At 33.1% G+C, this 11,717-nt stretch overlaps 1 protein-coding gene across 1 annotated transcript; it reads left to right on the forward strand.

Moving 5' to 3' along the window:
* Window positions 1-624: 624 nt before the first annotated feature.
* LOC107059593 (mediator of RNA polymerase II transcription subunit 10b-like) lies at window positions 625-1,017 on the forward strand. The gene has a single exon (XM_015306288.1). It carries the CDS (start codon window positions 625-627, stop codon window positions 1,015-1,017), a length of 393 nt encoding a protein of 130 aa, XP_015161774.1.
* Window positions 1,018-11,717: the final 10,700 nt, after the last annotated feature.

The following is an 11,717-nucleotide window of genomic DNA, read 5'->3' on the forward strand; positions in this document are numbered from 1 at the left end:
ATATGTATATTTCGTTATACATATACAAAAGAAAGCAGTTGTATAATCTGTTTTGGTATACATATACAAAAAGATCAATTGTATAAAGTGAGAGAGGCGAGTGAGCAAGCGAGATCTGGAGAGTGGCGAACGAGATCTGGGAGAGGAGAGAGAGGGGAACGAAAATATATGTATATATACAATTTTATCTCGCTTTATACAAACACAATTTATATATTTGCGTTTGTATAAAAAGCGAGAGAGGCGAGGGAGAGAACGAGAGTGGCGAGCGAGATTCACCAGGAGAGAGGCGAAATAGCAACAGTTTGCTATGAGGTACAATTAAATCAAACTATATTTATAGCATTTAATTTGAATTAATAGTTTGCTATTATATACCATTTTCCTTTTATTTAATTCATATCTAGTTAGAATTTGTTTATCCTAATTTATATAGGAATATGTTTTCTAGTCCTAATTTAATTTAGTTTCTTACTATTATATATAAGTTATATATAAGAATGTTATTAATTATTTTCAATAGAAAGATTAGAAAGAACGATAGGGAAATAGAAAGAACTTGAAGTAACATTCAAAAGATTTTCCCCTCTTTCACTTGTATACTCTATCTTCCAAACATAAGCCATGGACTCATCAAAACAAAATCTCAATGAAGTCACAAATTCAATCGATAAAACCCTAGAAATTCTGAACCAACTTTATCTCACAAGCTCTTCTAACGACGTAATTCCCCTTGTTCAAGGCATGAATAATCTTGTGCTCGAACTTGATAATATGGCGAAATTGGGAGAAAAATATTATATTCAAGTGTCAATAGACGTTATGAACTTGATCGATGATGGAAAGAATTCAGATGAGTATACAAGAGATATGTTGAATAGTTGTATAGCCAGGAACCAAATCACTAAAGGAAAAACAAATGCATTCAAGGATTTACGAGGGCATTTCCTCGAGGAGCTCGATCAGGCTTTCCCTAACGAGGTGGAAGCCTGTAGGCTAGTAAAACATTTGCTTTAGGCCCTAACAAGTTTTAATAGTGAATTATGATTTTACTAGTCAATTTGTATGGAAAGATTATAGTGAATCTACTATGGTCTTGTTATAAATTTAGTTCAGATCATAGATATATAAAATACAAATTTTATACATTGCATATATACCAACAAAAAAAAAAGTTGATCAGGTATATCTCATATTGATTGTACTCTCTCCATCTTTAATTATCTGTTATAATTTTTAAAAATAGTATGTTACTTGACAAAGCCAGATTGTGTCAAATTTTGCTCAATCGCATTTTCTAGGTCCTCTTGTCACACATGTATCAACACAAATAACACCAAAAATAACATGAGAAATAAAGGCTATAAGTAAAATCTAAAATACTAGATAGTAATTTCTAAACCCTATTCTCCAGTAATGACGTCAAAATTTGATATGCATAAATATCATCTTGAAATTATATAAAATGGTCATTGATTAAATATAGAATTCAATTAGGTTGAAGTCAACTCCAACATAGAATACAATTAAAAATTTACTCAAAAGTGTAATGTCCAACTTAAAGTCTAAATTTCTAAAGAAAAAAAAGGGTAATGTTGATTGAATTTAGAACTAATGACTAATGATTGTAATTGATTCAATAATTGACAAAGTTTGTGGTCGCAACATTTGAGATGCGGTCTCATATATCTGATGGACTTTCAACTATTTTTTTTGTGTATTTTTTCTTCAAAAATTCATAAAAAGAACCCCAAAAGTATAAGGAGCGAGTGCAAAATAACATCAAAATCTCATGACTTATCATATATTTAGAGAGAGAGAGGGAGGGGGGAAGGGGACGAGATTTTTACTTAAAATAATATTGGAGATGATAAAAAAAAAAAAAGGAACAAAATTTACGCACAAAAAAAACTTTCACTTCTATCAATAGTGAAGATTGTAAAAAAAGAATAAAAAGACAAATTTTATATAAAAAAGAAAAAAAAACTATCTACTTTTTTTTAGAAGAATTATTTTAGAAATTTGAATTAAACTATTTCATATTAATAAATAAAGTTTTTACAACAATATCTAAGATAATGTATTGCAGACAAATAGCTAACATATTATTACCTAAAACCTATTCTTACTTTTATAAATAATTATGTTATAATTTGAAGTTATATGTTTTATGTCTTTTACCAATATACTACAATAAGACCAAGTATTATCTAAGAATAAAAAAGACAATTCTAAATTATTATATTGTGTGTTTACACACACATACAAAAAAAATCAAAGAAATAATATGAAGAAGCTTACCTGAATAGAATGCTAAGAGAAAGGAGAACTTTTGGTGTGCACAGACCGGAGTCCGCAATGATGTGTACATTAAAAACACATCGACAAGACACGTAGCCAAAATGGAGCAATAAAAAGACCAAAATACTCTTAGATCCATGAAACAGGCATGCTGCACAATCATTTTTTAATATAAGAGTAACATATATATATATATATATATATATATATATATATATATATATATATATATATATATATATATATATATATATATATATATATATATATATATATATATATATATATATATATATATATATATATATATATATATATATATATATATATATATATATATATATATATATATATATATATATATATATATATATATATATATATATATATATATATATATATATATATATATATATATATATATATATATATATATATATATATATTACTTCAGATAAGAAAACATGATCATCAAACAATAGATAAGTGTGATATATGTCTGCTTCAAGAACTACAAAAATAGAGTCTCCTAAGAGGCCATCAGAGGACAGTGTAAAACTGAAACGAGTCCGCCAGACGAAGAGTTTTGGACAAGTAAAGATAGAAATGGCTAATAGAGCCTGGAGAAAAATTGATGCATTAGCAATTACAATTTGTAATAGTCATTGTTGTGTAACAAAGAAAAACAATAGAGATTGATATGAAGAAGATAGAATAAATCTTTAGGGAGAAAAAGGTGGAAACAAAACGGATTCTTAACAACAAAAAAATGAAAATTAGTAACTGCCAGTTGAAAGAGATAAAAATTGGGCGGGAACTTAAATACAAATTAAATTATTATGTTTTAAATAAATTTGTAATAATTTGTTTATTAAAAGAGATTAACCAATATTATTTTTTATTTTACCACAAAGATGAAATAATCAAATACCTGGTGGTTGTTGTCACTACGGGGCTAGTAAGAAAAAGATTGGCGGCGTTTCGCAACTTGATCTCGATCCCATTGATAATTTCTGAAGAGAAAGTGGCTTGAATTGCGATTTTAGGATTAGGTTTGGGTTCCGCAGGAATTAATGTGTTGAGAGGACAAGCTAGGTTTGGGTTCCGCTAGAAGCACATGAGGGAGATGGGCATCTCGCCATTTGGTCTAAGTCGATCAAAGATTTCATTTAAGTCGATCAAAGATTTCATCTTTGTAGTAGCTAGTGGGTTGATAGGATAGAGGGATACTGCGGTGCTAGGTTTAGGTGGTTTAGGCCAACTTAAATGAGAAAAAGGCCCAAAATTTTGTATGAATAGATACATGTGATAATTTGTATTTATATAGAGATATGTCGTAATACCTCGGTCTTAGAAAGAGCTAAATCATGAGTTTTCAAATTTCAAATTCATCCATGAAATTGAGTATATTGAGCTCTTTGAGATTTGTGTTTTATTCTTTGATAATGAGGTTTCGTTGAGTTTTAAGGTGAGGATCTTGCGAATGAGGGTTGTTCTTGAGGAATTTTCGAGTGGATTTTGGTTTACTTGTGTTGGGTTAATTAATCTAAGGGAGTTTGAAAGAAATCAATCGATTCTAGGCAAGTTAGGGCCAAAAATCGAAGAAGAAAATTGGTCGGATTTCTGGATTTGGGCTGGTGCGGCGCGCCCCTATAGCGCCAGAGGTCCTGACGCGACGCACCAGGGGTCCTGACGCGACGCACCAGCAGTGCGCCCAATCAGACCCCAGTAAATAGGGGTTTGTTTCGAAGCGCCCTCAGTGCGCCAAATTAGACACCCAGTCAATGAGGTCCTGGAGCGATGCGCCATCAATGCACCCAATCAGACCCTCTGTAAATAGAGGTCTGGCGCGACACGCCAGCACTACGCCCAATCAGACCCCAGTAAATGGAGGCCTAGCGCGACATGCTAGCAGTGCGCCCGGAGCGTTAGACCGTTTTCTTTCTCTATTTTCGTTCCGTACTTATTCCTTTGAGTTGAGTTTTCAATCCTTCTTAATTCGAACTATCTAAACCTTCATAAATCATTGAGAGATCCTTCATATATCCTAATCATGTCTCTTAATTTTACTTTTCAAATTAAAGTAAAGATTAGGAGTAAAAATTCGAAAAAGTTTTCGAGAAGTTTTTTTCAATCTTTTTAAACTTGAATTAAGACTTGAGTAAATGAGTATGAGGATGAGGAGAGTTGAATTCATTTTTTTCATAATGAATATAAGGGAACTAAGTATTTCCAAGAGTAAATGTTTTACATTTAAAATGAGAGGAAACTTTGATTTCCAAATGGGTTCATGAGGAGTTTCTGAGTACTATCTCTTTTAAGAGAACTTTTTGAGTAATAATATCAAAGTTTGAGGATGAGAAAATGTTTTCAAACATATGGACATGAGTTATATTATTGGGAGTAGTATTGAGCACCGATGTGGGGACGAGTTCAGACAATTTAAAGTCCTAATAAACCATGTATGCCAACATGGGTAAATTAAGGGTCATACTTTTTAGATGATTCCTTATTACTTTTAAGCATATCTTAGTGGATCCACTTAGTTGAGGATGTCTAATACTCCGGCAATGTATAGGATAGTTCTGGCAGCGTGGGCGAGACGATGTATCATCACATAACTCATAGTGATGGTTGTAGGTTAGAGAATCTCCAAATAAAAGTAAAAGAGTTATTATTGTATTTTTAAATTCATTTAATTACTATTCATTGTTTTAAAAGCTTTCTTTATTCTGCATCTTTAGTGTTGCTTCTATATTGAATTGAGTTGAGTATCCTTGAGATGAGAGTAAAAGAGTTATAATTATATTTTTAAATACATTTAGTTACTATTCATTGTTTTAAAAGCTTTATTTATTCTGCATCTTTAGTGTTGCTTTTATATTGAATTGAGTTGAGTATCCTTGAGATGAGAGTAAAAGAGTTATTATGTATTTTTAAATACATTTAGTTAGTATTCATTGTTTTAAAAGCTTTCTTTATTTTGCATTTTTAGTGTTGCTTTTATATTGAATTGAGTTGAGTATCCTTGAGATGAGATGAGTATGTTCTTCCTTTTTATCAGTTCAAGCTTATGTTTGTGCTTTAGAGTTCCCCTTGCATGCTCGTACATTTCATGTACTGACGCCAATTGGCCTGCATATTTCACGATGCAGATACAGGTAATCAGGGTCATCAGCAGGTGCTTTGTTGATACCACTTGTAGTTCCAGAGTTGCTTTAGTGAGCCTCCTTGCTTCGGAGGGTTCCACATTTACTTTCAGTCTTGTTAGGATGTCGTAGATCTTGTCCCGACTTCCATCATAGTTGTTAGAGGCTTCATAGATAGACATTAGTGTTTTGAGGAGTCTTGTTCATTTCCATTGTTAAATGCTTAAGACTTGAGTTGCCTCTTTTGGCCAGTTGAATGTTTCTCTAAATATTCTTAGTTAATTACTTTGAGATATTTGAGTTAAATCTTTTCATTTGAGTTCCTATATTGTTGAGTAAGTCTTCCGCTGAGTATTCAGTCCGGCCAAGGGTTTGTTTGGGAACCAACAATGGTTCTCGAGTGCCAGCCACGTCCAGGGTGTAACTTGGGGCGTGACATATGTATTGAAAATACCCCTAAACTTAGCGTGAATTATTACTTTAGTCCCTCAACTATTGTCAGCTTTGAAAACACCCCTCTACTTGATTAAGTAATTTAAAAACATCCTTGTTATGCCACATGGCATCCACCTATGCATATATGTGGAATTTTCTGTTGATGTAGTGTACACATAGATATATATAATTAAGAAAAAATAAAAAAACATTCAAATAATTAAATGCTAAAATTTAGTACAAAAGATTTTTTTGAATTTTTTTTCTTCGTCACCTCATCCCCTACCTAGGTACCCCAAACCCACCACCCACCCCCACCCACTCACCCCTCAAAAAAATTTAAAAGTTTTTTTTCAAAAAAAGCTTTTTATCCAACACCACCGAGTATCCCGACTCCCCCCCCCCCAAATAAATTATTTTTAAAATAAAATATATATTTTTCTTATCTCACTCCTCTCCCCGTACAAAAGAAAAATTTAAAAGATATTTTTTTGGTGGGTGGGTAGTGAGGTGTGAGGCTAGGGGTATTGGATAGAGGATGAAGGAGGGTGATAAGAAAAAATAAATCTTTAAAAAGAAAAAAATTATCTTCTTAAATTGCTAAATTCTAAACATTTAATTATTTAAATATTCTTTTAAAAAAAATTCTATTACATATATCTATGTGTACGCCATGTCAACAGAAAATTCTACATATATGCACACATGACATAAGAGAAGTGTTTTTAAATTCACTTAATCAAGTAAAGAGATGTTTTTAAGGTTGTCAATAGTTGGAGGACTAAAGTAATAATTCACGCCAAGTTTAGGGGTGTTTTCAATATTTATCTCATTTATATACATATACAAGTGACTAAAGTTGAATTATATGTAGTGTATTATTATGAATACTAGATATATGAGCCAGTGTCAACACAGGCTCAATATATGTTATTCTAATGTCCTAATTTATGTGATATCGATAAAATTTGGAGAGCCGACCAAATTTTTACAATTGTTAATTATTGTTACATGAGAAATAAAGGCCGTAAGTAAAATCTAAAATATTATATAGTAATTTCTAAACCCTATTCTCCAGCAATGACATCAAAATTTGATACACACAAATAACATCTTGAAATGATATAAAACGGTCATTGATTATATATAGAATTCAATTAGGTTGAAGTCAAATCCTACGTAGAATACATTTAAAAATTTACTCAAAAGTGTAATGTCCAACTTAAAGTCTAAATTTCTAGAGGAAAAAAGGGTAATGTTGATTGAATTTAGAACTAATGACTAATGATTGTAATTGATCCAATAATTGACGAAGTTTGTGGTCGCAACATTCGATATGCGGTCTCATATATATGATGAACTTTCAACTACTTTCTTTTTTTCCCGTGTGTTTTTTCTTCAAAATTTCATAAAAAGAACCCCAAAAGTATAAGGAGTGAGTGCAAAATAACAGCAAAATCTCATGACTTATCATATATATAGAGAGGGGGGGGGGAGAGGGAGGGGGGCGAGATTTTTACTTAAAATAATAGTGGAGATGATAAAAAAAGAAGGGAAAATTGTATGAAATAGCAAATTATTAATTTAAATTAAATGATATAGCCATAGTTTATTTTAATTGTAATTCGCACCAAACAACCCCTTTTTTTGTCATCTGATTCGGTATACAATTAGTCATTTTATACATTTCGGTATAAAATGTGTTTGTGTTTGTATAAAGCGAGAGAAAAGTGTATATACAAATACAAATACATATATTTTCGTCATATACACTTATAATTATACAAATACAGATCTTATTATACAAATTACAATGTATAAATGAATACAAAATTGAACAATTTGTATAAAATTGGATGTTTGTAGCGAATTATACAAATCAAAAACTCCATAGCAAACATAAAATTTGTTATGGAGCGCAATTATGCAAACTATAGCTATAACATACAAATATGGCTTTTATGTTTGCTATATGTGAAAGTTGCTCTAAAAAAAAGGTACAAAATTTACGCACAAAAAAACTTACACTTGTAATAATAGTGAAGATTGTTAAAAAAAAAAAGATACAAAATTTATATTAAAAAAAAAGCTATCTACTTTTTTTTAGAAGAATTATTTTAGAACTTTGAATTAAACTATTTCATATTAATAAATAAAGTTTTTACAACAACATCTAAGATAATGTATTGCAAACAAATATCTAACATATTATTAACTAGAACCTATTCTTACTTTTTTATAAATAATTATGTTATTATTTGAAGTTATATATTTTATGTCTTTTACCAATATACTACAATAAGACCAAGTAGTATCTAAGAATAAAAAAGACAATTCTAAATTATTATATTGTGTTTATATATATATATATATATATATATCTTGTTAAAATTTAAAGTTAGGTCACTAATTTTATTGAGTTGTCATTGAAAGCTTCCATTATAGAAATGCCATTGGAATCTATGGCTTCAGAACAATAATTTTATTAAGACATCCATGGAAGTCTATGGGGAGATTCGGAACAAATTACGTCTATTACCAAATTGTGAGAAACATGATAACTCACAAACACGTTAAATTTTTAAGATAGAAAATGCACTCAAAGAGAAACGTGAAAAGGCCATAGTCTAAGCCTAACAACTTGGTAAGCCCCTTTTTGCTAGATAGCTGAAATAACTCTCTGATCAAGCAAGTATTTCAGGTTGTGGTGATCAGTTCTTACCACAAAGTGTCTATACTGTAAGTAGTGCCTCCACTTGTCTATAGCACTAAGCAATGCCATGTACTCCTTCTCATAAATAGACCTGCCCCTATGCTTCATAGCTAATACTTTGCTGAAATAGGCCACTAGCCTCCCTTTTTGAATGAGAACCGCACCAATTCCTAAGTGACTTGCATCTGTTTCAACAACAAATTCTTGAGAATAATCAGGTAGGGCAAGGACTGGGGTGTTAGACATAGCGTCCTTCAGAGCCAAGAAAGCAGTTTCAACCTCATCACTTCACTTAAAACTGTCTTTTTTTAGGAGATCAGTAAGTGGTCTACATATTGTACCATAGTTGGCTACATACTTCCTGTAGTATCCCGTCAGCCCTAAGAATCCCCTCAAAGCTCTCAAGGAAGAGGGTCTGGGCCACTGCACCTTAACCGCTACCTTTTCAGGATCAGTAGCTACCCCATGAGCACTAATGACATGGCCAAGATATTCAACCTTGGATTGACCAAACGAGCATTTGGATCTCTTAGCAAAAAGTGAATGTGTCCTCAATGTCATAAAAACAGTAGTAATATGTTTCACATGTTCCGCAAGAGACTGACTATATATTAAGATATCATAAAAAAAAACTAGCACAAACTTCCAGAGAAGAGGTTGAAATACCTTATTCATTAGAGCCTGGAATTTGGCTGGGGCATTAGTAAGCCCAAATGGCATCACTCGAAACTCATAGTGCCCCATATGTGTCCTGAATGCTGTCTTAAACACATCATCAGATTTCATTCTAATCTGATGGTAACCAGCTCTTAAATCCACCTTCGAAAATATCATTAAACCATGTAACTCATCCAATAGGTCATCCACAATGGGTATGGGATACTTGTCTTTCAATGTAGCCTCATTCAACCCTCTATAGTCTACACAGAACCTCAAAGTCACATACTTCTTTTTCACTAGCAATGCAGGTGACGAAAAAAGCGACTGACTGGGCTGAATAGTACCCTGTGACAACATATCCTTCACTTGTTTCTCCAGCTCCTCTTTTTTATAGTAATTGTACTTGTAAGGCCTTAAGCTAACAGGCAATGATCCCAGCTTCAACAGAATTGAGTGATCTAAACTCCTCACTGGTGGTAAACCTTTAGGTTCGGCAAAGACATCTTCAAATTGTTGCAGCACTACTTTTATTGGTTCTTCAATGGTTTCCTGCTCAGTAGTTGTGTCCATACTGACCATGAACAAGTGAGCCATCAAAGTCTGACCCTTCCTAATCAGTTTTCCCATCGTACTACTGTTAATCATGTGAATACTTCCCTCTTCAGTAATAGCATGCAACACCACTTTATTGGATTTTTTTCAATAGTGACACTCCTCTTCTTATGGTCAAACTTGGTGGGGTTGTATTTTTTCATCCAGTCATTCCCTAGGACTATATCACACCCTCCCAACTTGATAATCCTTAGATCTTCTCTGAATGATTTCCCTTCCATCTTCCAGCTGAAACTCGTACAAGTAGAATTACATAACAAATAGTTACCATCAGCAACAGTGACTCTCATAGGAGAGCTATAAGTTTCCACATAACCTGTTTCCATCACAGCTTGTGAATCAATAAAGCTATGAGTGCTTCCTGAATCAACCATCACAGTTAGATTCCTATTCTTAGCTATTCCCTTCACTAGAATGGTACTCACCCCATTGTGATTGCCAGACAAGGCACTCAGACAAATAGCCTCTTGCATCTCCTGTTGGATTTCCCCTTCAATTATCACATCAGTTAGGGCTTGTTCCTCTATTATTTCACTAGTTTCAGTAGGTGTTGCCCAAGCCGCTTGCCCATCTTCAGTGATTCCCTTGATGCAATTCAACTGTCTATTCTTACATTTATGCCCTGGAGTATACTTATCTCCACATCTGAAACAAAGATGGTTGTTCTTCCTATATTCGTAAACTTCTGGACTCAACCGGTAAGTGGTTGGTCTAGTGGAAGTCATAGCTGATGGTTTTGGGACAAAACTACCCAAAGGAGCCTTGATAGGTCTAGTATCAGTTTTGTCTTTTTTAAGAGCTGATTCTATGGCCTTCTCTTGCATCCTGGCTTGTTCAATTGCAAAGCTAGGGTAGTGGGCTTAAACATCTTAATAGCATACTTAATCTCCTCTTTGAGTCCTCCCATGAAACTAGACAGGAAATGAGCTTCATTCAAGGCCAGATTTCTTATCAACATCTCTGCTTTGAGATCCTCAAACCTTCCCAAATATTCATCTACAGATCCAGTTTGATTCAACTTATTAAAGACTTCCACAACATCCTCCATTAAAATTTCTCCAAACCTAATACATAATTCTTCTTTGAACTCTACCCAGGTCAATACCCCTACACTCAGTACCATAGAGTTATACCATGTTTCAGTCATTCCATTAAGATAGAGTGTTGCTACTTCAACCTTCAAGTCGTCAGCAGTTCTATGTAAATTAAAGTACCTTTCGCACTTTCTGAGCCATACCTTAGGCTGGTGACCTTCAAAACTAGGAAATTCCCACTTGGGAGGGTGGATGAGAATTCCTTGGTGCCTCAAATTCCTATGTTCTTGTCCTGGAATGGGTAAAATGACATCCCCTTGAGAAATGTTCAGATCAGCAGCTACTGGTCTCATTTCCAATGCAGTTAACCTTTCCACAATTTGTTCTAAAGCTCCTCTGATTCCCACCTGTGTTTCACTGATGTCACGATTACTATTAGCTAACCTTTCAATCGTTTCTTCATGTCGATTCAGTCGATCGTCCATGGATTTGAATCTAGTACCATCCGCCATCATAGATCTTCACGCACAGGTCGCAGAACCTAGGCTCTGATACCAATTGTCAAGATCTAAACTAGAATAAAATCAACAACAACCTTTTTGGGACAATTTTCTGATTTATAGTAATAAAACTTCAAACTATTACAACTAAGAATAGAAATACGAGTGCTGAATTGAACTACTCTACTGGGATTCCATAGATGAGCTTCATATCTGCAGAAGAAGATAAGAAGAAGAAGAATTTAGACCGAGGGAGAAGAAGAAGAAGAAGAAAGAGATCTGGAAAGAGAGAAGAAATGTAACAACCTGTATT

This window comes from Solanum tuberosum, unplaced genomic scaffold, assembly GCF_000226075.1.
Source record: "Solanum tuberosum cultivar DM 1-3 516 R44 unplaced genomic scaffold, SolTub_3.0 scf00027, whole genome shotgun sequence".
In the NCBI taxonomy this organism is placed as follows: domain Eukaryota; kingdom Viridiplantae; phylum Streptophyta; class Magnoliopsida; order Solanales; family Solanaceae; genus Solanum; species Solanum tuberosum.